We start from the raw sequence: 26,637 nt of genomic DNA, 5'->3' as shown, positions 1-26,637 counted from the left end.
GATAAACATAATTTACTTCCAGTGTAACATGTTAGCATTATATTTAAAGGTAAAATAGAATAGAAAATCTAGTTCATTTAGTCTACATCATCTAAAGAAGGAAAAAATACATGGGCAGGAGTCAGACTGATGTAACACCTTTGTCATTGCACTTGGATAGATGTAACCAAGAATAGTGATATTTAAAAATAAATATGAATAGAGTAACAGAACAGGTATGTGTGAGAGAACATTTAATGAAGAACTCTTTGGCTATTTAGTAAGTTATTATTGGGTTTGGCCTGGGATCGAACAAAAATTTTCAGAAGGCAGCTAACTGTCCCAGTGTAGAAGCTGTATGACAAGGTGATACAAGATTTCCACCTTATTGATTATATTGAGTATTGCTATACCCTTTCTAACACTACTTTTAAGGCTCTGGGTTCATCACTATTCTCAGTCTACACAGAAAATGTCATTTATCAACAAAGGGAATTCTCATAGAGAAATATAGTTTACTTCTTCAATGTATGAAATACGTTAAATATTTTTATCTTTGTAAACAGTTATCTTGCTTTCGCAATGTGTGCGATTGCGCTTCACAGGGGAACACAGCTGTTGGAAGAATATGAAGTTTATTTCGTTTTACTCTTTCTGAAAGCATGTAGAATCATTAGAGAAAGAATTAATTATCTTTGCTAGAAGAAGGTAAGCATTTTTACATTTAATCCAACTGTGAAAAAAAGTGCAAGGAAATATTCCACATTTTACGCTGTTATTTATGCAAAATTCAATTATCTTCTCTTTAGGAGGCTGTGTTCTCCCACTTAGCATTAGTAAAATGTTCCGTAAAAGACATAACTTATCAGTTCACATTTTGATAGCAACCTATCCTGAATAATATCCTGATACACTGATTAGAAAAGCATCCTGAACTCACACAGACACTTACTCTGCTCCAGAGCAGCAAACGACCCACAGACAATGCAGCTGTATGGCAGAAGTGGGCGTGCAGCCGGACTGAATGGCCCAGAAAACTGATCTTAAAAATGTTTTTATTAATGACCTCTAAGTCTTCAGCCACACAAATACACGTGAGATGGTGCAGAGTAATTAATACTACTTCCTTAAGAAAAAAAGGGACTAGGATTTCAGGTGTGTAGGAAATCAAGTGTAAGACATGCACTGGTTAAAATGTGTGCTATAATAATATACTTGCTATATGTACATCTTCTAAAAAGTTTAACTTTTAATGAGAACCACTGAGAGCAGAATGGATTTTTTTCCAAGATTTCTAAAGAAAAGGAGTGTCTGCATGAAAGGAAGAAAAAATGTGTCCAAAGGTCTTATTAACAGGACATCATCCAGAAATCAGGTGCCTTGCATTGAAGGAGGCCTATCACAAAAAGTAACATACTGAGCCAAAAGATCACTGTGCTTGGGATTTTAGGTTATTGAAGAATTCGAGAATACAAACACCTAAATCTCTTTGACAAGTATTTGAGTTACTGTTCATATCTGCTGAAAATTGAGTGTTGTAATCCTTCTCTTAATGGCTGCTTTCCCTCAAAATTAAAAATTTTGAAAGATTTCTTCTTTTTTAAACTATAAACTAACCTGTGCCTCATGTGTTAAAACCAGCTCTATTAACTGGCCAAAATACTGAGCAACGGTAGTGAGTGTTTCATTAATACAAGATTTCATAGACTTCAGTATCTGTTCATCTTCGGTTTGTATGCACCTGAAAAGGAAAAGGAAGGGAAGGGATGAAGGCAAAAAAATGCAACAGGCAACTATAGTTTTCTCAGGCTGATTGTCACAGGTAAGCTCTGTGTTAATAATAGAGATACAATGAAAATTCAACTGTTCACATGAGGACACTGTATTTGTTCCATTAGCATCACACCAGACTTTACTCAAAGCTTTGTCTGCACATAGTAAGCATACCATCACAGGACAACAGTGGACATTAACGAATAATTCTGGGATCACAATTTACTGCACAGACTACAGATCAAATTTTGCTGCAGATCCTGTATTTATACCAGTTTAACTCTTATTTTCCACTTATAGTTACAGTCACTAGGATGCCAACATCTCAGCTGCACCTGTGTGTATCCATCCATCTTTCATGACCAAAGAAGTACTTTCAATAATTTTCTTTTCTTCACCTTCTTTGCTATAGTTTAATGATAGCATGATAAGGACCCAAAATGAGTGTGTGCCCAGATGAGTAAAGTTCATTTAAAATAAAACAGCATACTCAAAAGTAAAATTCAACCTTCTATGCAGAAAGATTACCTAGAACAGCTTTACAGAGTTAGTATAACTATCCTGTAACCAGTGATATTTGGCTATAACTGAAGAAGTGAGATAAAGAAGGAACATTTTTTACAATTCAAATGAAATAACTAATACTTCTTCACAGAAATACATTCATTTGAATTGTCAAAACATATTCCACCCAGGCAGGCCACTGTAATGTAAGATAGTTTGGTTGACCAGTATCTCCACCTACACAGTAGCTTCCCTTTTCAGCTTTACCTGTCTTTCACCCACCCATATTAACGTTTTATCCAACAGACAAGGAGGGAGAGGGCTGATCTGGGGCAGTCACTAGTAGAATCAAGCTCTCATTAAATCAGTGTGTCCCATAGTAGAATATAAAAGTAAAGTCTGAGCTGTGTGGGTCTGGCAAAAAGCAGTAGTGCTCAAGAAATGTTCTTTCCTGATAATTAGACGGTGTCTTTTTCCCTGATGATCCCCCAGGCAGAATTACTTATACAGTGTTTAAAGTAAACTGAAAAAGACTGATTAAACTGTGCTGGAGGAAAGCAGATAACTTATGTTAGGCAGGGGAAGTATCATGAGAAGAATTATAAAGAGATTCTTATTTTCCAGCCTCAGCGTTCTGGAGTGCACAGAGCTGAGTAAAGCTACAACTACACTTTAAGGGAATGTGTATTTACAAGAACGTGTTGTACAACGGTCTCACAACATAAGTTTTCACACCAGCTGAAATCTTGGCTCCACAGAACTTGAACGGAACTTCATCACTGATATTAGAACCAGACTTTCTCCCTTGATGTCAGCCCTGAAAAATCCACTTGCATGCAGCCTTGTGTCTCTGCCAGGCTCTGTGGAACAGCAGATCCCATCTTTCACTGGGATACAGTTTAGATAAAAGCAACTCGTATCACCCACCAGAGGCTATAACCTTCAGAAAGCCTTTCAGAGCTGTGGGAGCCTAGTTCATAGAAGGCTGTTAGTAGATTTGTACTTCTCATTAGAAATTCTACAACATAATAAAACAACAAAATTAACATTTCCACTAGAAAATTGGAATTACCTTTCTGTGATTGCTGTAAATTCTGAACACTTGTCTATTAAGAGTTTTTCAAACTGCAAAGGGAGAAAGAGATAGTGATTTTAAAGCAATATCCATACACACAATTCCTTTTAAAAAATAATGTTTGTTGGTGATAATTAGGTGAAAACCCTCCAGAAACATACTATTTCATACAAACACCCTTTTTCTACTTATCTGAATAAACCAAGTAGAGATGAAACTGAAGATAACAAAACCGTAGTATTTTCTACCTTGTGAATGCAAAGGAACTCACAGATGAGGCATCTAATTACTTTAGTTCAGTAGTCCTCAAAACCAAAACTTTTTTAAATGTAATTTGTGAACATTATTAACATTCAGATTCGGGCTTACGATAAAACAGGATCCAAAATGAATCATGAATTTTCCCATAGCTGAAAAGGGACTAGAAAATCTTAAACAAGGCACCAGCATCAGGATTTTTTTACAGATTGTTTAAAGTACGTTTTAATTATTACAATAAAAAATTTAAACAAGACAAACATGAAATCAAGTAAGGCATTCTACCTGGTGCATCTCTTCTGAAGAATTCCTGGTGAATGTGTTGTATTCATTTATCATTGAACGTACGTGGCAGTTGACTCTAACTGTCATGCTGTGGACTCTCTGCCATCTATTCTTCTCCAGCTTTTGAGCAATCTTGGTCAATTCCGTGCTTATGATCCAAGCTCTCTTTAAAAGCAGCTCTAAGTTATCGCACGTGCTATGTTGTGAGGAAAGGATAAGTTCATTTTGTTCATCCTTCTCACTGCTGATTGGCTTGGACTGGAGAATACACATACATTCACAGTCCGTCATCAACTTCAAATCTTCCATCCATCGCTGAACAGAGTCCACCTGAATTAAGTGCATGCTAAAAGGCAGCGAAAGAGAAGGAAGAATGAGGTAAAGCAGAACAACCTTAGAATAACCACCAGGAGTACAATACAGTTCAATCCACCTACCAGGTTGCAACTGCTTGACAAAAGGCAACTAACTCAAAAAGCAATCTGCTTAGAGTAACACATCAACACACTTTGCTTCCTATTCCAAAGACAGGTTTGTAGTTTCTAAATCACTTTTACACCACATACCCTTGCCATAAAATTATTTGGGAAAAATCGGTAGAGAGATAAGAAAACAGGAGAAGTTTAGATTACGCTTGAATTTTTTCTTGTACACTTGGAGTTTAATATGATGCAGGTGCAAAGTTATGGGTGTGTTTGGTTTGGTTTATGAGACTGTACTGTCAGTGTTTTCTAGACACTTTGCCTATTAAACACTTAACAGAAAAAATTTTACTTTGTAGCATCTCTCCAAAGCTTTTCCACGTACAGTGACACAACCAACAACACTGTCAGCAGTATCCATTTCTGCCATAGCATAACCCCTCACACCTCAGATGGATTCTACTTCCTGACCAGCCCTTTACCTTCCCCTTTATTTCCCACTGCTCTCTGTACAGTTTGCACATCTGACTTCCAAAGCACATTTTTGCACTACAGCAAATATACTGCGAACCAGTGAGGCTGAAGGAAACTCCCTGAGGAGTATACCCTGACACAAGGGCAGTGAGCCTGCATTTTGTGCCCATGCACCCTCCAGCTAGTAAAACGGGGTACCAAGACAGCAGCTGTTCTGAGCTCATCTTTGGGAGGGATCCCAAGTTCTCCAGAGCCTTGGGGTAGAGTTGCCTAGAAGTTTTTCTTATAGTGAGGTACCCAGATCCTAATTAAAAAAAACAAAACCCAAAAAAAACAAACCGCCTTGATCCTCACCCCAACCACACACACATTCAAGTCCAGGTTTTATTAGACATGACTAGTGTTACTGATGTTGTACCTAATATATAAAGGTCGGGTATAGGACACTACATCAGAGAGAGCAAGTTTGCATAACCGCATTCATCCTTACCTATATGGCTTCTGCTTTCATTTCATTTAGCTCAGGGAATTCCTTAGTAGCAGCACCTTGACCCCTTTGACTCCCCGGAAATTTGCTCCCTCTCCCTGAGCCTGCCTAGCCCACTGCCGCCCTCCTGCATTCTCTCAGACCTCTGCACAAAATGCAGGCTCCCAGCTTTGTATTTTAACTCTTACCAACCACACCTAAGGCTGGACCTCTTTCCCTTCGAAGGGGGGAACTCCCCAAGGAAAGAGCATCGCCTCTGCCAAGGGGTCTCATCTGACCCTTGCTTCCAATCCAAGGACAGAAAAGGCACTGTCCACCTCCAGGAATAACCCATCCAAAATTTTTTTTAAAATTTAACAGTAGACCCAGATTATTTCAGTTTACATTTCTCCTCCCCCGTCCTCACAAAATACCAGTTCCTCTGGAATATATATATATATAACCAAAAAAAACCCCAACATTTTTACCATCAATAGTAGATAGTTAGCATATATACAAATACATATCTATAAAAATCTAAGGGACAGTTACATAGAGCTAAGGGAAAGACAAGAGTTATTGTTAAAAAGCAAGCTGTAATGTATTTTCAAATTACTTAAGTTTTCCTTACCTTTATGCAAAAGCTTAAAAGACTCTCAGTGATAGTTACTGAAATTAACTATGGTTGCAATGGTAAAGACAGATTTTATCAGTATCTGTCCCCCACTAGGCCCATTATATCCCCGCTCAGTGCAACATCGTTCACTGGTAATAAAGCAAAGTAGGTGGCCAAGAGTTCAAAGAATCAGTGCAAGTCTCTGTGGCATGGTAGATTTTAATTTTTATATGTCTAAAACAGTTTCTGCAGAATCTATCAACACAAGCGCAACCAACAATGCAATATTATCACACAAAACACTTCCAAAAGGGGTACTTTATTCAGTAAGAATTTTAGATTTCTGATCTACAATGAATAAAATATTTTTTCTGACACTTTTCAGCAGCTGAAGACTCAGTCTTAATATTTGATAAATTTTCTTAACATGAATTACTTCAAAATTTTAGTTTCTCTTCATCTAGTGAAAGATGGATTGATAATAAAGTGTTCCAAAGTGAAGATGAAAGGTAAAGAAGAAATGAAATTAAGTGAAAGCAAGAGAGACTGGACTTAATTATTTTTTGCAAACTTTTATTGCTATCCTATAGCTAGTCTCATAGTGTAGTGAATTGTTGCCAACCTTCTATCACAGATACATGCTATACCATTTTATAAGGTGCTATATATATCTGTAAGGACAAAAGAAACCTTCTATTATAGCCCATACTTTTAATCCAAATACTGATTTATTTCAGGTCAGCATCACATCAGTGATGCTCTGTGCTGATGGATAAACCTTTAGTGTTAGAACAAAATCTACAATTACATTAGCCAGGCTAAAGATGACCAGGCAGAAAAACTTTTTAATTCTTGTACTTCCATTTATACACTGAGCACCAGCTAAGCTCAAGAAATCTCCTTCCAGACCACTGAGGTAATATTCCACAAATGACCAAAATTCATTAACATACATATGAAAAGGAGGCTCACTTCAAGCATAATTTTATATAAATCAACAGCAAACAAGATACAAAAGGTCAGTTTCATTGATCCAATCCCCCTTTTCACCATATACAATGAAACTACTTTTAATTTTAAACTTTACAGGCTACTGCTATGTAAGGTCTTTATTTTACTTGGCTTTGAATATTGCGTAATTGCATTTCATGATCGATTGTGGCTCGCTTTCTTCATGCTATGTGTAGTCTCCTTATTGCCTTTTTGGATCTGAAGCAAGGTTTCCTAATAAACAAAAAATAACAACTTTAGAAGGTTGAGACCATGATTTATAACAATGTGCATAGATTGCATGCAGTACAGGATGAACCCATTTGACACAGAGTAATGTATTTTTCATTTCTAAAGTTCACTGTGATAATTAAATCTGTTTAATAACTACAAATAAACTATTACATTATAAATTCATATGTAAAAAACCTAGAATAGAAGATTAGGTAAAAAAAAATAAAATAAAAAAAAAAAAATTCATATTTCCTTTAATCCCAAAAGCCAGTCTTCACTCTGAGGAGAAAAAGAGATGATAGAGTTGTGCAGATGTTCAAAATGTCTCCTTGTTTACCTCTGTTCCTACTGTCGGAAGTACAACTGTAGAATTTGGGATGTTCTATCATTTAAACTTAGTATTCCTTAACTCACAACAATGGCAAAAATAATAACATTCACTTCCTTTCAGACAAGAATCAGAGCAAACTCCCCCTTGCTCACTGTCATCTTTTCTGACACATCATTCTTTAAAATAGAGATATATCGTATCTCCTCAAGTGAAATACAGAAATGATCCACCTTCATCCACATTGCTCTGTATTTAGAGAAAATCTTCCTAAGCATTCAGCAGATGCCTTTGTAGACTAATTATTTCTTTATAAAAATAAGGAAAGCAAAAAGTGTGATCATTCCTAATTAGCTATTAGGAATCATAATCCAGACAGCATCTACTGAACTCCAAAAACAAGTTGAAAATTTCCATTTTGTCTCCCCATTACTGAAAGAAAAAAAAAATAATCTACGCCTACAAAATAAAAACAGCCATAATGGGTCAGACCAAAACAATCTGTCTAGACCATTATCCTGCTCCCAACATGGCCATTAGGAGATGCATAAGGAAAGATTATAAGAGGCACAGCAAAGCTGAGCAACCCCTCCTTCCTATCCTCGGGCAATTAGTGGTTTAGGAACTTCCTAAATCAGTTGTGTCTGAGCAGGATGTTTTATCAATTCATGAAACAAAAGCAGCCATTAATCCCTTTTTGAACTCAGTTAAACTTTTGGCCTTTACAACATCTAGTGACAGTGTCGCATCTTGTTTGATTATTTTTTGTCTGAAAAAGTGTTTCTTACTGTTTGCTTTAAACTTGCTGCCTGGCGATATTAACACAAGCTCTTTAGTTCCTGTATGCTAAGGGATACTGAAATGATAGTTCACATTCATGCTTTTTGTGTAATTCATTGGTTTATTTGCTCTACCCTTCTCTCAGTTATCTTGTTTCCAAGTGGAGAAACTGTCTAGCCAGTCTCTCACCATACAGAAATTATTCCACACCTCTGACAACCCACTTACTTTCCCCACTTTTTCAAAAAGCCTTTTCTAATTTTCTGAAGTCCTAAAATACGATGACAAGAACAGCACGCAATATCAAAGATTCAGGTAAATTATGGATTTATACATTTGAATTAACATATTCTGTACTATTCCTATTTTCCAAGAATTCCCAGAATTAAATTTTTCTTTCCCTTAAGTGTTTTCCAGAGAGCTCTTTCATTTTCACCTTCCGGAAAATCTACTTTTTTTGATATCAGAGTATTTTCCATGAGTGATAATACATAATTTAGAGTTTGTTATTGTATATGTATGATGAAAGAGACTATTCTTCAGTCCCTTTCTTCCTCCTCACATGTGCTACTTCATGTTCATCAGCATATAATTTCTCCTAGCATCTTACATTTCAGTAACACAGTATTGTGAGACTTTTTTGTGTTTGCAAATTATTTTAAATTAACCTGAACAGTTTTGCATCAGCAGGAAGCATTGCTGTCCTGCTATTATAACTGTTGTTCAGGTGGTTAAATACATTCAGCAAGATTGGTTTGAGGATAAGGGACCTTACTGGTGTGATTTGCCCCCATTCTGTTTAATTGAGCAACAGTAGTTCAGTAGCTGGCAGAGATCCTGATGTATATAGGCAATAGTTTCCCACCAGTTAAAATTTCTGAGTTTAGTATGTCATGGCATATTGACAAAAAAGCCATTTATCTAGACTCCATGCTATAAAAGCAGCATTTCATGTAAAAATAGCAGTAAAAATAATTCAGTGCAAAATAAAAATTCAAAAGAAAGTCTCCAGCATTTCTTCAAAGTCATTCTACTTTTAATTGAGGTTGTAAAATATTTGATGAAGTTTTCAAGAGCACTCAACTGAACTTGAGTAACTAGCAATTCGAATACTTTGAATTCTAGTTTGCTTGCCAAAAAAAAACCAGGGTCTTTTAAAAATTGTGTTATTTTGACAAAATCATTTGATGTCACTGGCTGAGACCAACTGGGAGCAACAGCACGCTAAAAGTATATTTGTTTCAAAAGATGCTCAGACCTTGTTTCATACAGATGTTTCTGCACTACATAACACATTGCAGGGAAATTTTATCCTGGAGAAAGACTCGCATAAAAAAAAAATCCCATTTTAAATTTCTAAAAAGAAGCATATCCAGAGTTCTGTTACCAGAACTTATCCTTTTTTGCTATATTCTATCATCTAGTAAATAGTTTAACTAATGAATCACAAAATATTTAGGATAGACAAGAGGGATCAACATCAAAAGGGTTGCTCTATGTCATGTTGGTGCTGCTTGAATATGAAAGTGAAAAATTAATAACTAAACCATTTGTTTTAAAACTTCCAGCTTGGAGCTCTCTACTACAATTTTTCTGGCAGCACATACACTTCTTTTTTAAATTGCAAATGTTATAATGAAAAAGAGTTATACCTCCATTTTAGCACTGAGTTTCACTAAGTGCAAAAATTTCATGCTTTATAACATTGTCTTGAAGTCTGAGCTGATCAATTCGTGAATAATTCCAGTAGTCATATTTATAAAGTGTAAAGACTTCTGCTCAGTCAAATTATGTTTTCAAAGTTTCTTAGTCTTTTTATACATTTTCACCTATTATGACAGATTTATTACCAATCCTAATGATAGGATTTAGCACAGCTTCCAGATAAGTCTACGGTGAAAGCCAATGCCAAGTCTTACAACGGTGCTCAAATTTATTATTCTAATTAGTGGTAGGTAATTAATTGGCAACAAACAACTTCTTGAATGGAATTTGCTCCCTCTTTGAACATAAATCATCTCTAATTTTTTTGTAATTCATCTCTTCAAAATTACTCATAGATACCCAAAATACCCAGGGCCAGTTACTACATCAATACGATGGACAGCAGAACTCAGTCTCAGTGGAAGGATGTTGTGAAGAGCCTTAGAGATGAGTCTGACTTATTCTCAAGTTGCTTTACACAATATTACTTTCATAAAAAAAGCCTTGATATTGTATTTGCACTGATTTTAGCAAAAATTTAGAAGATACAGAAGAATTTTCAGGAATCTGATTCTTAGCTACCTTATTTCTAAGTGAACACACTTGCTTTATAGATCATTCCCAATGTAATCGAGTTCTATGAGTATTTGGTATTTGTAATGGTTGTAGCAAGCTAAAAGATTAGACAGATGATTTGCACTGTGTTCTTTCTCCTTGATTCTATGTTCTTCTTTTCCAACAGGACATCAGCAATCCAGCTTCACTAGAACAAATGATTTTAGTATGAATTATTTGAACCTTGAGAAAAGGCTGATAAAAACAAGTTATTTCCTAGATTTCAAAAACATTAACAGGCTATATTAAAATAGTATTTTGCCTCTATGATTACTCAATCGTTAAAGTCTAACAATTTCCCAAATGAAGTCAGTAACAGATAGTTCAAACTACAGCCCTGAAATGTTTCTCAAAACAAAACATTTTAAGGAAAAGTGTATTGTGGAAGGCAGAACTCTGTTTGCCAGCATTGATCACTCTTCTACTTTTTAATGTTTCCATTTAATTTAGGAGTAGGTTTAAACCACAAAGAAATGCAGCAGAAGTAATAGAGGCACTGCTACTAGCTTCAGGAAGCAGCATGCCAATGGACAGAATAAATAAATAGATATTGGTAAGAAAAACAATTACTCAAAGATCAAAAGCAAAATACAAACGTATTACAACAGTGGTGGTAAATTAACTGTTATGTTGACTAGGAATAGCTCAATATTGTTCTTTTTCTGGTAACTGATACCTATGAGTCTCTTCACCTGACCTGAAGCCAACACTGGTCCCTCCTTGCCATTTACCAAAATTTCACTACCACCAAATTCAGTTTGTCATCCACAATCTGGGATAATGGAATTACTCAAACCATCAGCCTCCTCAAAATCAGTGCTACTATAGACAATATACGTTAAAACCACAAAGAGCTTGTGCCTTGTTAAACATCCATCCAACTTCTGCAGGGATATCAAATGAAGACCAGCCTGTGAAACTTAGAACTAAACATTTATGGTCAGGCTACTACATTTTGTGAAATCTTATGCATTTACCAATATAGAAATGTCTATAAGGAAAGTAAAAACACTATAAATACTTGTAATATATAAGGTATGAAGTATAAATTAAGTATAGTTTCACTGCACCTATATAAAAGGCCACATAAATCATTTAGTGTTAAGTGCTGCATCAATGTTCTCCTCAGATCTTTATGTTTTTCTGAGAAATCCTCACTATAAGTTGTCCCTCTAAAAATGTCTGGAAATATTATACCATCCCAGAATTACTGGCACACTACAGAACATAATGAAAACACAATATAACATCACACACCAATTCAGCTTGCTGATCAGCTTATGTAAATTTGAGGATAAACTTATCATATATCGATTTTCTTTACATGGTTAGAGTTTAAGTAGGGCCAGGTCCTTTGCAGTCTCTGTCAATTGAAGGGATAGTGAGAAGGCAAAAAGACTAGTTCAAACTGGTTTTGTGACTTTTTGCTTTGTATCTGGTGTATTAAAATTGCTATAACAGTACTGTCCCAACAAGCATACAGGACACTGAGTTCACAGAAAGTAAAGACAGCAGTAAAAGAGAATATAATTTCCTGATAGAAAGCAGGAAAATTCTAAATAAATGCTGCTAGCAGCAAGTTAGTGACAGCATAAGGCTGCTAATTGTCCTGTTCACAGGCAAAGCTGAACAAACAGTATGTTAATAGTGTCACAGTGATCACCAACTAAAATATGTCTGTTGAATTTATGTTTGTGTAGTATTATGAATTCATACTTGTAATGAATACTATTGCATTTGTAGTGTCATTATAAACTAGTAAACCAACTAACATTTCCAAAACTTATTAGCTTGGTAAACCCTGCGATATCGGCATACTCATGGTGAACAGTTATGGACTCAGACCAGACTTGATGGGCTTTGATCTAATTTGAGAAATCCACCAGACTTAGGAGGAGGCAATTTTAGCTGCTCCACAGTTTGGACATTACGGTAGATGGGGAAGAAAATGCTCTCCCACAGGCCCTGCTGATTGAGAGTTCATTCATGTTGAACTGGGGTTGGGGGGGCACTGCCAATATAAATCCACTGCTCTATGATCCTTTCACCAAATCTGTTGGCATGAGTTACTGACATGATTATATTTTTTTTTCATCTCACTTTGACCACTGGTAAAACTAGAAATGGGGGTGAACTTATCAAATTCTGCAAGTGGAACTCTGTGATGGAGCCCTTTTTTCTTTTTTTTAAACGTTGGCCTTTTTTATGCTGTGTGTAAAAGAGTCTTACTCATTGACGGTCAGAGGTAACCCATTTTCAGCTGGAAGATCACGTCTGCAAGTTCATTTCGGTAGTGGTATGTAATCCCTGAGCTACAGTGGCCTGGGTGTTCTCTGGGCTAAGATTTCACACTTAGCCAAAGCACACAGAGGTGTTGTGCTCTGCACAAAAAAAATTAGGATAAAACCATTCAAAGAATTCTCTCTTGGATCAGTTCTTGTTCATTTTTAATGATATCTACAAAACATCAGTGTGAGATAGAAGAGTTATACACGAAGTAAAATACAAAAAAAAAAAAAAAAAAAAAAGGATATTAGCTTTTTGTTCAGTATGTTATAATACCTTATCATTTGTTCTGCTGTGAGTAAGCAGATTCCCTTCATTCCTCAGACAAATGTCTCATGAGCTGAATGAAGCAGCCATTCTATCCATCTGAGGTTAGGTTCTGAATCAAGAAACTATATTCCAATGCATAGACAAAAGCAGTGAAGAGGCAAGATCCCACCACTCTTGGTTTTTTTGCAAATGACAGCCTGGTTCTTGCAAAAACATGAAACGGTTATAGTTTTTCTGAAAAATGAGATACCAGAGCCGAGGGGTCTTAGCTTTGTGCACAGTGACAGAATCCATGACATTGGACAGGTTTTAGCCCAGTGTAAGCAGAACAGCATCACCCGATGGAACATCACAAGGCAGATCTACTCAGAACGTTTTTACAGCTTCTTTCAGGACTTTAAGTCCAACTTGGTGACTGAAGTATGTTGAATAGTCTTGAGGGATGTTGTCATCAGCATACATTTAAGTTGTTAATTAGTGAATAGGCATAAAGTTTTCACTGCCATAATTAGCTGGGCGTGTTTCCTGCACTGTGTGACAGAAAAGCCAACAAGGCCATCAGAAGGACATAATGTGCTCAAGGTATTAACCAGAGTTCGTTCCAGTTCACTGCTTCCTGATGCTGAGCCTACACTTGCAATTGCAGCAGACAATATTCCTCACAGCCTTAATAAGCACAATATGCTGTAAGAGAGAAGTCCCTGTAAACACCTAGCAGGGAGAGAGAAATAGAAATGAAAAAGGAGGAGAAAAACAACCCTAGAAATAATTTTTTGCCATAGACCCGATTCGCGGAAAAAAGACTCCACAACTCGAATAGAGTTATAAAGCAGGTATGTTTACTCTGGCCGGGGTGCAAGGGGATTTCTCCACAAAGCTTGCACACCCACCGCACATTTTACCAAAAACTTATAGAGTGTGGATATCCATATTCATTGGGTTACGTAACACAAACATACATATGCATGAGTAGGGCTGGGCTAGTTCGAAAGGCTGATGTCAGCAGTTTATGTCATCTTTGCACCTGCGCATCGCCTCCTGGTGGTCGTCTCCAGGGGGCTTTGGGAGGAAGGCTCATAGTCTTTCTCACTTTGTTTTCTCCAGGAGCATGCGCAGATTCTCTTGACCAATTTCTTGAATAACAAGAGTGTTTTTCAGATGGTTTACTTTTTATCTTATCTAAGAGAACCAATAGAACTTCTACCATTCGTATATGGCTATCTTTGCTCATTAGCAAAATTCCAACTAGTTAGACCCAACTGTTATTCAAGGACAAAAGTATAATATTTTGCTGAACATTGTAATCCTTGGTAGATTTTCACAGTGAACTGCTTTGTTTTGATGAACACAGTAGTCCTTGGTAAAATTCCACAGAACAGTCCAGGCAAGCAGGATTCTTAGCAATATTTTAAAATTACTATAACTTGCTATAAATAAGTAAATAAGCTGCTAAGCAGTTTTCTGTAAGTAAATAAATCTCAAAACAAGTAATCATTTCTCTGTATCAGACCATGGAAATGCTCAGACACACAATCACAAGCAAGGACTAATTGGAAGACTAACATGAGAGTCCATGAAACAGTGCCAGTGCCTCATTGAATATTTTTTCTTCTTTGTCCAAATCTGCCTTAATTTGTGGTTTAATAACAAACAGTACAGCTCTCTGTGCCTTTTTCAAAGGCGTTATGACATGCATTATGAGCACCACCATTAGCCTTTCACCTTTTACTATTTACTCATTTAAGGTCCTAACCTTTACTGGTTAAGTAAAGCCTGGATTACTTAATGAAGGAAGCAACAACCATTTTACAGGGAGTTGAGATCAGCATCACTCAGGAAACTACAGAAGTTTGGGGACCCTCAGTCACATCTATTACACAGCAGCTCTAGCTAAAACTGTCAAAAAAGGGGTAAGAAAAGGATAACCTGGGGTTGGCTTTTCTAAGGTTAGAACATTAACCCTTCAACAGACAAAAACAACTAGAAACACAGTGTCACAAATATCAGCATGAGTTGGTAAAAGAATACCTTAAGTAGACTCATTCAAATAAGAAAGCAGTTTCAAATCCAACACATTTGATATTTGAGCACATGCTTCTATACTTCTGTAGAAGGCAGAGAACTGAAAATGAAGTCTTACATCATCAAATCCACTCTTCTGATACCAGAAGCAACCACATCGGATAATTTGTTTATAAATACCTTAAAAATCAGCTCTAAAAATAATTTGTGGACTCAAAAGTGTTCTATTAAGTGGCTATTCTAGAACCACATTGCTCCGAAGGTTAGAAGAAATTTAGATCAGAAATAAGAAATTTAAGAGCCAGTTCATTCCCATTTCTTTTCATCTTTCCTTTTAAATGATAATTTACCTTCCAATGCATTTCTAGAATGCAAACACAAGCTCTCAGCTTCTGCTTTACAAGACTTCACAGCAAAATTCTCTAGGTTTCTTTTATGAAACTACATCCCTTTCCATCCCCCCTGCCCTGAACAGCCTGGTAGATATGTAACTGCCGCAAAATTCATTTTCTACAGAAAAACGTCCTATCATGCTTGATAGCAAATGAAGTCTCACAGTAACTTGCACAATGACATTAGTACACCCTTATCTCCACAGAAATATCTCACTTCATGCAGTCTAGAACTCTTCTTGATGCCTTTATCACCACATTTTACTGGCAAAGGCAGTCACAGTCATCTCATTATCAACTAGTTATCAACCTATACACAGGTTCTTCTCCTAATTTTTTTTTTTTTTTCATCAAATGAGCTACAAATTGTTGCAGCCTTTGTTTTTCTCAGCCTCTAAATGCATACCTTGAGATTTCAGTTACTCATACTCTTTCTTCAATACTTGAAGTTTACTTCTGGTTCTATGCTTTCAGAAATAGCCCTTGCCATTACCCTTTCGCATTTTGCCCTTTGTCTAATAGCCACTGTATTCTATATTTACTACTAAATTACAGTGTGTATAATCTCCACCGGCTTCCTTTTGTTAAAAGGGAGAATAGGGAAAAACAGTTACTTTATCAGAGAAGGATAGCAGGTTATTCAGTACAATGCATCTTTGGCAGGTTCATGTTTTGGCATCTCATTTCCCATTTAATCCCAAAACTTTGGCTACCCTTCACTAGAATTTTTCCTGAATTTCTCCTGAATTTCTCCTCTCTTCCTTTTCCTTTCCACTTATCTCTTATCCCACCCTCTCTTGCTCCTTAAACATTATGTTTTCACTTGAAGTCCCTACAAAATTTTGCTAGCAAGTTCAGCAGCCTAGAGTCATTTTTGTAGGTGGAGTTGTGTTTTGCTTTTCCCTCAGATATGTTTCTTTCTCTTTCCATGCAAGTGGCAGAGCCAAAACTAGACAGTTAACATTCCTGTCTGCACTGAAAATTAAGTCTTTGTTCAAGCAGGGTACTATGACTGCATTTAATATCTACTCCTTACTAACTACACAGAGTAAGCATACCCGTTCTTCTCCTTTAATCTGCACGGTTATTCAATTCAGGTAGTATTTGTACATATTAAACTGCTTTCCTGAACAAAAGTCTAATTGGAAAAAGCATAACTAATAGTATATACTAGAGTCCTAGATAGTCAAATCACATTTTAAAATGCTATTTAATAAACACAGACCTGTTAGCCTCCCTATCTGGACCCTTCCTTTTGCTCCAAATTAGGGTACAGTAACAACAATTACTCTGTGTGTGTGTGTATATGCACACAGAGTATGACATTTCCCTTCTCTACACACTACATCCATGCCAAACAGATTATGTCTAAGGCTCTGGTCTAATTGGAATAGACCCTGTTTCACTGCTGTCTTTTTAATGTACTTCAAAATTGTGATTTCTCTTCTCTTTCCCTCCTTCTGCTGATACTACTATTTTATTCTTTCTGCTTATGTATCCACTGCTCCAGTTGCCAGAGAGAGACCCCTGAGCCAAGAAGAAGCAGGAGATATTTGCACTCCACTTGCTGTACATAGCCAGACTTTTATTTTCTGAATTACTTAAAGGTTGTGTGGCCTCCAGCCACAATAAATTTACTCAGAGCAGCAGAGTAATCTAGTAGACAGACTCTTGAGTAGAAATCCAAAAATCACTCTTTGCTTTCCTACTAATATTGTGACAAGTTTTGTCACCTCCTGGCATCCTTCTCTCCTGCTAGACTCTGTCTCTCTCCTACATTTAGCATACGAAGTAATACTTTCTTGGTTTTGCACTGAGCATTGTGCACAGCATTCTGATCTTGACTGGAGCTTCCCTAACACATGTAGTGGAGAAAGGCAAAAATCTGTTTTTCAAAGAAATCCTGAGAGGAGTTCTGAAGGCTAAATAGCAAAAAAGAGAAAGGAAATGAGTGGTTATTTTTACTACCGTGAAGTTGCTTTTGAATGAGGGACAACAGCTGAAATGTGAAGAATGCCTGAGCTAGAACAGTCTGATTAACATATAAAATCCAAAGCAATTAGATTCAAAGAGCTGAAAAAGACAAGAGTTCAGGAGGGTTCTTCAAAATGCTGGATGAGGTGAGGAAACAAGACAGCCTGGTTTCCTGGGGAAGTAAAGATGAGTGAGTTAGGAGTCCCACAGATTGCTCATTCCTTGGAAATAATTCATTAGTGAAGACTTTTCACCTTACTGCTGTTCACAGAAACTCCGGTAATCTCAGATATAAAGGAGAGAGCAAATCTTGCTGACAAGGGCCCCATTCCACAGGTGTCAATCTGTATCTTCAGAAAGGAGTGACTGAAAAGATTTACGTACCATGGGGGATAGAACCAGGTGGCTTTTACAGGGACTGAGAGAATATTACAAATGATGACAATAAGAGAAGACAGAAAAAATGATCTCTTTTTCCCCCCCTTCTTAGTGAGTAGGATGAAACATCATATCTATTTATTCCTCTTCATTTAGTGAGAGCAGGGTTTGGGTCACCATCAGTGAATCTCTGCCACGAATGAGTTATCCATGATTCATAAGGGAATGCAGACTCCACATTCTGCAGTGCATTAAAAACAGAACAATTACGTTTTCCAGAAAAAAAGCATCATTCTGGTATCACTGTACAAAAATAAGTCAATTATCCCTTCTTAATTATTTATTTAGCATTAATAAACTCTTACTAGCCATGAAAGGAACCTGGGAAACAGCTAAGAGGAGTGAAAAAGTGTAGTGAACACCATTGTTTTGCAATAATACATCCCAGGTTCCATGAATTAGCCTCTAGCACTAAATATAAATAAATGGGTATTTTATGCGAGTACAGTATTTTGCATTAAAAAAACAAAGGATAAGTGGAACTACATTTTTGTCCTGCTATAATGCTTTATGGTACCCCACAGTAGAGCAAGCAAACTGAATGTGAAAATATATCAGAAATGGAAGCAAGGAAATATTCCACCAGTCTTAGCTAAAGAAATTTTCTTCATATAAGTCACTGTGGGATACAGACCTTCCTCACAAATGGGAAATACATGTCTTGTACACAAAAAATAAGTGTCTTATTCATTGAATATTCTCTGTTACCTTCTCTTTGTCGGTCTCTATTATGATAGTAAAGTCTTCAGAGGAAAGAAAAAAGCTCTCTCTGTATTTGTCAAGCGTCTGATTATCAATCCTTTCCTGCTGCCATCAGGTAACATGAAAATATGATAACTGACCTCACTGTATCAAGAAGCAAATGCTAGTAGATCCACTTTTCTATGTTCTACTCTTCCCCAGAGTGCAAAAATAAGTCCATATAGCTTTATAAAAGGATTTTCATAACTTCATAAAATTTTCAAAGCACATGCTTAATAGTTTCTCAAGGTCTATCAGTTCTCACACAGAATGTACTTTCCTGTAACTGCCATTGATACAACAAAATCAGACAGAAATCTCAGCATTAACTTGGCACAGACTGCAAGCCAAAAGCTGTGCAATTCTGATACCACCTCTCACCTGACACCCGCTTCTGAAAGAACTCAAAACAGCGCCCTCAAATCCAGATCCTAAATCTGAAAACATTTGAAACAGAATCAAAACTGTGGGGTTTGGGCCATCTCGTAACCTGACGGAAGATGGAGTTTCTCTCTCCAGTGTCGCTCTCCCACAGAAGTTTTTTTTAACAAAATTCATTATTAGACTTGAGATTATTCATAAAAAACCAAAGAAATTGAACCTTTCTCCCGAAATCAGAAGACAAGAACCGATTATGCAATTCCCATTTTGGGAATGATACAGCATTTCTCGTGAATATATTCCAGAAATTAATAATCTAAATAGATGTGCGCTTCAAAGGACATCGACAGACACCTCTGTCCTTTGTTACCAATAAAACAGGCAGTAAACCCCCATACACACAGCAACCCAAACCAGAAAGTGCCCCTGCTTTCCTGCTTCTCAGTACTGCTATGCACAAAAGCTGAAGACAGCACATATTCAAGTAGACAGCAGAAAAGAAATGCCAATGAACCAATTTAAGGCTGGTCAAAAAACAGGCATTAGGAACAGTGTGATAGAATGCACAAGCAAAGCAATAATAGCTCACCAGGATTTCCCACCTTTAAATTACATTCAATTCTCTATGTAGAAGTAGAGAGAAAAAAAAAAAAAAAAAAAAAATTACTCCTATAATTGAATCAGTGAAAACATTAAATATTTGGAAGATACAGACGGAAGATATCTCCCAACTCTGACCACAAAGTGCTTCCTTTAACACATTTTAACTTCATATTCCAACCACTAGCTATTTGTTGTTCTAACGTCAGCCGCATGCAGCAGATTCTGCTGGAACTATTTACCTATCAATACTTATATACATGTTTTCCAGACAGATATTAGGGCATTTATACTGAATTTAGGCTCAATTCCCCACTTCAAGGGATATTTTTAGGAAATAGAAGCTACCTGGGAGAAAAGATCCTCTGATGGTTTCAAATACTTGAGTGGAATAGAGAAGGAACACTATGCAGAGGTAAAACGAATACACTTGAAATCTCAGATATTCAAAACAGAAGAACCATCTCGGCCAACTGTACTGATAATTCCTGTTAATTTGGAGCACAACTTCAGCCTGGAGAAAAACAAATGCAAAGACTTGATAAACAGTCTTAATGCAACTTATTTCCCTTAATTTTATTTGCAGACCTAAGGTGGTGTGAAATAATCAGCTTATCCCTGCCTCCAAGATTTCTACCTTCATATTCTTGAGAACACTGCAGAAGAGAGGTTCTCAAGGGAATTCTCTAGGTCATGCTAAATAATCTCTGGGTAACAATACTATTAGCTAGGATACCCTTCCACCACCTCTTCACCAGTATGTGACTCAGCGTACTGCCTGCCTGCCCCTTGCAAGGTGCCCGAGGGTGACAGCATTCTGGGCACCGCAGCTTCACAGACACCCAGAAAAAAAAAAGTTTGGAGAATAGCATTAAAGCAAATATCAGCATCACTTGGCTGCCTATTAGCAAAAAGTTCAACTATATCCAACATAAAAGAATGCCTGAAATCCTAGCATGTCTTCTCTTATGTAACCATAGTAAATTAGCTAACCTGTAGAAAAAACTTGTCCTAACAAGCTGCAGGAATGTATACGGACCTCTGACAATAATGGGCTGTTTTCCCCCTTAAAGCTCTTTGGGATATAAAACATAACTAGGCGCACTTCTAGTTTTAGATTAAATAAAGACCTAATTTGGTCCTTGAGCACTGCTGTACTCCGGCACAAGAGCGATTGAAGGATATATATAGGTTCAAACAAAACTAAGGTTAATATACCTGCAGAAAGCACATATGATTCCTGTATAAACTTTGTGAAATATTAGGCATGTTCCAGCTTATCAGTTTTCTCTTTCTTGATTTAATTAATGCCTGGGTGATCTTATTTGCCAAGGGCATTTCTTTGGAGTATGAAACAGCTATTCAGTGTAGAGGCATGAAAAGTGTTAAATTCCTCAGACAGGCCTCCATGTAAGCATGGTTTTACCGTAACACACAGTGAGGGGTGGTCCAGATGAAGTGCTGAGTAGACAGAGAGTGACACGACACCAAGTATACACAAAGCTAATAGAAATGGAGGGACAACCTCCCCATACAGCTTTGGTTTTCTTTGTAACCTGTCTTGAAGTAATTCTCAGAAAACCTCAGCTCAAGTGTCATTGTCAAAAGCATCATCTATACAAAATGGAAAGAGCAGAGATGCAAGAGAATTCCTTGAGACACACTGGGGGGGACAGCAGGAGAGACAGTTATATGTAAAAGACAAATTCTAACCCTCAAAGAAAATGGATCACTCAAACTTCCCACCAAAGATAGAAGTAGAGAGGATAGACAGAGAATGGAAATAAGGTTTTGAAGCATACGGAACCCTTTTAATTTCTTCCAAATTCAGTCTCTTTCTGGAGACGTGAGATCCTGCACAGATTTGCTAGAAGAATAAAATCAAGTTTTCTGTGCTACTGCACTATGAATAGAACATGTACTGGATGTATATCATACATATCCCTATGTTGTATCAAATTAAAAAACAAAAAACAAACAAACAAAAAAAAACACAGATAACCAAGTGCTGTCCTAAATTTTAATTGAAAAAGAGCATCAGAACTGGCCAAAGACCTTCCCTGTTTCTCCCACAAGCACATACATACACACACTGAAGTTTAATTTATAAGCAGAGAACAGTTTCATCTTTAGATGCTGGAAAGTTCACAAAGATAACAGGAGAAATGGCTTGAACTCTTGTCTACTATTATAAAGAGGATAATAAAGCTTTATTACTCCAGTTTCTCACCTCATGAAGACGTGGGGCCTGATTCATCCTACCTGGCAGTAGCAAAGGCTGAGAGTGGATGTAACAGCAGCACAGCTCTGATCCTGCTGCAGACAAAGCAACTGTCCGTCTGCTTTAGCTTTCACCTCTGCTGCCATAGTCCCTGTAGCACACACAAAGCTCTGGTGATCCTGCCTGCCTGCAAACTTGCTCCGCACGTGGTCTTCTGGCACAACTGCTCTTGGGTGCTACTCTGCTCTGTCCTATGAAGCTGGTGTCCTGGTGGTGTCCTTGGTGGTTCCAGGCCCTCTGTGTGGAAGGGCTCTGCAGCGTTGGCTCATCCAACCCAAACTAAGGAGCTGGAGCAAACGACACACCAGGTCCGTGCTTCTCACATCACAGAAGTGATTTAAATTAAAATTCCCAATTCAAATCTTTTCATGGTGGGATCAGTTGAAGAGGTGTGTAAATTGATGTTGAGATGTTAACTTAAGCAGTAAAAATGCTCAAATTGAGTATTTGCTGAGGGCTGGGCATTTGCAGCAACTGGAACTACAGTAGAGCAAGGCTAAGCCCAGTGCACACTTCGAAATGCAGTTGTTCTCATCCCTTCCTCTTTTACATCAGGGCAGCTGTGTCACAGTTTGCTCAGTTGGACTCTCTTCACACTTTACCAAGAAAAAGATACTTTTTCAAAATTACTGAGGCCAAACTCTCACCCAGACGTTGAACCATGGAGAACATTCAGTGCAATTCCAGACCCTCAGAGCAGAACAAAATGACTGGAGAACTAAACATCTTATTTTCCCCTGTCAATAGTATGCTTATTTCTTTCCAGGTTGTTCCTGGTACTTTAGCTAAGAGCAAGATGAGGTCAGAGTCTCTACCCAGCAAAACCAGGAGTGTTCTGATCTAATCACTTCTCGATTCATTCTCGCAACATAAACCTAGCCCTTACCTCTCCACATCATAACTGTGCCACGGGAAGCTCTGACAGGCTTCAGAAAATTTTGTTTGCTTTTAAATGAGATGGAAAATTTAGCTTTATGCCTCAATCATTATTAAGAGAGGTTTCTGTCACAAAAAAAAAAAGGTTTATGAAGAGACATTCTCTGCCATATTTATCCATCCTGACTTCCCACTGGGTGCACTGGACTGTAAGGAAATGTTACACAAACATTGTTACTTGAAATCTGGAAGTCTAAGGACTTCAATAATGTTTTCAAGATTGGGAACCCAACTTGAAGACCTGTGAATAAAAGACTCTTGACTACTGCAGGTTGAATGCTTGGAATATTCACTCGGTCATTGCCAAGGTCTCATCCTTTAAACCTTGAAGACAGACCAGCATGTCAGAGTTTATACGGAAAACGTTAGCCTTAGTAACTGGATTTAAGTGAATTAGTTTAAAAGTGGCATTTTTAAAAAAATAAAAAGATCACAAAATAAAGGAAAAAGTATCATTGTGCTTCAGTGGCACAATGGTCTGGTCTTGAATTCTGAAATCACTGGCCCAGAATTCAAGCACGGCCTGTAAGTCAGCCTGCAGACAACTATGGCTCCTCGACTATTTACTTTGGGATGCTGATAAATAAGTACAACAAGCTGAATAGGTATCATTAAGCTGATTTTACTGCTTCCCGATTCCAGAGTTTTCCTGCCCCTTGCTTCCCCGCCTGCCCACATTTATCCCAGAAGTAAATTGGCTGACACATAATACATCAAAATCAATTTGACCAAAGTTTGGAAAACCAGTCTATAGATATATGAAAGGTATCGACATAAAAGGAAAAAAGGAAGAAACAGAAAGAGATACCATGCTGCAAGCAGAAGAGGGAACTATATTTCATGAGATTCTTTCCAAACCAAATTATTCCTCAATTCTATTATTTAAATCTCTGAAATCAAAGGTGGATTAGTGAACATTGACACAGTGATCTTTATTTAGCATGTGAAATTATCAACTTCACATATGAACTGCTTCCCATCAATGAAGATGATACAATTCTAATTCCAATATAATAAAAATCTAATTTTAATTATATTTACATGATTTTAAAAAGAAAAAATAATAATACACCGAAACCAGTAACATTCTGGCTACTTTTTCAAAGCTGCTTGGCTATGCTACAGAGCAAAGAAGGTAGAAATCTTCTGTGATGGGGATATCTGAGGCTTTCTGGCCATAAGCTGGCAGTACTCTCAAGAGAAGTCACAGACCACCCTGTTCATCACCAGTGTGGTGACCACTGGCAGGCCTGGGTGTTAGGAGACAACAGGTATAGTTAAAAGTTACCATTTTGTTCTCCCAGTTAGCACTACACTTTGTGTTCTGAACTGAGTACAGGAGCCATAGTTGTCTGCAGGATGACTGGTTTGTGCCACCGATGCCAATGATATTTTTTCCTTTATTTTGTGAACTTTTTTTTAAATGCTGCTTTCAAAAGTGAAAAATGGGATGGAATAGCACACTGTGAATGTTTTCTTTCTGGCTAGTTAGAAACCATAGATTCATAAACATGTAACATTCTTTATTTTTCAATTTATTTCTTTTTAAACTACAGAAAAGCCAAATCAATTTATCCTTCTTGCATAAGTAGTACCAAAAATAATATTTCATTGCTGCAGTAAAGTAACTTGCTTCCTGCATCATGTGTTTCTAACTGAATCTACAAAGTTTGTTTCAAAATGCAAAGTAGGTAAATTCCAAAATCAAACATTTGTGTGCACAGCTGATACTGAACATTTTTGCTCTGTAGCACTTCCCAAAAGGTTGCTTTCAACTATCTTGACATCCATTGAATAACCCCCATCTACTTCGATACCATTTCCTAATTCTCCTCTTTTTCATTTGTTATTTTATTTTCTCAGCTTTCCCCTGTTTTGCTCCTGTCTAATCTTTATTCTGAGCTCAGTCCTGATGCCATTTAAGATAGTGGGAAACTATTTCCAATAACTTCAGTCGGACAGAATATTATGTTCTTGATGTAGATGTTTTCTATATTTCCATTGTACCCCTGGAATAACTTCAACAATAAAGTATCCACAAAAGGCAAGACAAAATTCAAATACCTGAAGAACAGTCTATACATGCAACATAATAAAGGTTTTTTCTTTAAAAACAAGTGAAAGATTGCATGTCTATAGTCCTTTAGGCATATTGCCCTAAATAAAACAACGTGTGTGTGTATATATATATATATATATATACACACACACACACATACATACATACACACACACACTTCATCACATTGTCTAAAATACTGTAAGGAGCAAGTAGAATCAACTGGCACTGCTAACAATCACATTTCAGCTTAATATTAAACTCCTGTATGCATTTCACTCCATCATTCCAAATCCCTTAGGGTTTATATGAGCTCAGAAATCCAACCACTAACAGACACTAGCAATTTTAATGAGACTGGAAATGGGGTCAGACCAGCACATTTCTTAAGATCACTATACTATTTGTCAAAAAGGGAAAAAAAGAAGAAAAAAAAAAAGACATTTACAAAGTTGTAGCACTGTTCTGCCAGCTTTCTCAAATTTGCTCATTACAAGTTACTGAACAACTGATTACAAGATCCTCCCACCATCCCCAGGAAGCAGTGAACCAGATTAAGAGACACCAGGCAATTAAGGAAGAAATTCCCAGGAAATGTCAACTAAAGTGACAAATATTGTGTTTAACACAATATGGTACTAGTATTCCTAATAAATAGCTGAGAAGACAAGTCATAGTAAGATCATTAAAATATCCTTAATGAAATGATTTATTTTTTCAGTCAGATTGTGGAAAAACACTTCAGACATAACAAGGTAAGGGCAATTAATCACCATCCTCTGTTATAACCACAAATGTAAAGAGAGTTCAGTGAACTCACTTGGCCAGTCAACATCGCTGTGAAAATGATGGTAAAATATAACACATGGAAGGAACAAGTTAGGTTTTTTGTGAAAAGAAACATGATTTTCACATTTACTGAAAGCAGCTACTATGTAGTATTCAACATTACCGACCTACAACAGTGCAGCAGGATGATGCACACATTTCAGGCATGCGAGATCATAACATACCAAGTGCTATATTGTTAGAATGGTATAGCTTCTGGAGATAGGCTAACAAGGACTTCCATTGTGTTTCCCCAGCTGAGGTGAGGACAGAAAGACACAGGAAGGCAAAGTGGTTTGCCTAAGGCCAAGAAGATTAATCGTCAGTATAACCAGGATAGAATCAGCAGGAATGATGTATAATGCCCAAATCAAAATTAAAGCTTCAACAAACCTTACTGCCCTTTTGAAGACAGATGGCAACACTGTCTTTTCTACAATAAGACAAATTTAATGAATCTGCTTTCTTGAGCATTAATATCCCTTCATTAGTTTGATCTCTGCTTTTGAGTTGCCTCAAAAAGCATCATAGAGGACACCACCTGTGAACTAAGAGGAAAGACTGTTTGTCATGGTTTAAATGCACCTGGCAGCCAAACACCACACAGCCACTTGCTCACCCTCTTCCACCATGGGGGATGGGAGAGAGAATTGTAGGGGTAAAGGTTGAGATAAAAACAATTTAATAGTTGAAATAAAATAATTATTAGAACAGAATATACAAATGACTGATGCACAATGCGATTGCTTGACACTCGCCAGTTGACGCCCAGCCCATTCCTAGCTAGCAATCCCCAGGAAGGGAAAAAATCCCTAAACTGCAGTCCTGGAACCAAGAGCCCCAGCTTCCCAGCCAACCCTCACCTATATACTGAGCATGACATTATATGATCTGGAATATTCCTTTGGCCATTTTTGGTCCATTGG

At 37.1% G+C, this 26,637-nt stretch overlaps 1 protein-coding gene across 1 annotated transcript in view; it reads right to left on the bottom strand.

Annotated features, from left to right (window-relative positions):
* Window positions 1-26,637, bottom strand: part of INSC (INSC, spindle orientation adaptor protein) — a 124,592-nt gene that overhangs the window by 54,246 nt on the left and 43,709 nt on the right. The window contains 3 exon segments of the mRNA XM_026850398.1: window positions 1,597-1,720; window positions 3,329-3,381; window positions 3,875-4,220. Coding sequence (XP_026706199.1) covers window positions 1,597-1,720; window positions 3,329-3,381; window positions 3,875-4,220 — 523 coding nt within the window.

Source organism: Athene cunicularia (assembly GCF_003259725.1).
Source record: "Athene cunicularia isolate RWA chromosome 5 unlocalized genomic scaffold, athCun1 chr5_part2, whole genome shotgun sequence".
Classification (NCBI taxonomy): Eukaryota; Metazoa; Chordata; class Aves; order Strigiformes; family Strigidae; genus Athene; species Athene cunicularia.
The sequence above is the reverse complement of the archived record's forward strand: the minus strand, read 5'-3'. Positions and strand labels throughout refer to the sequence as shown.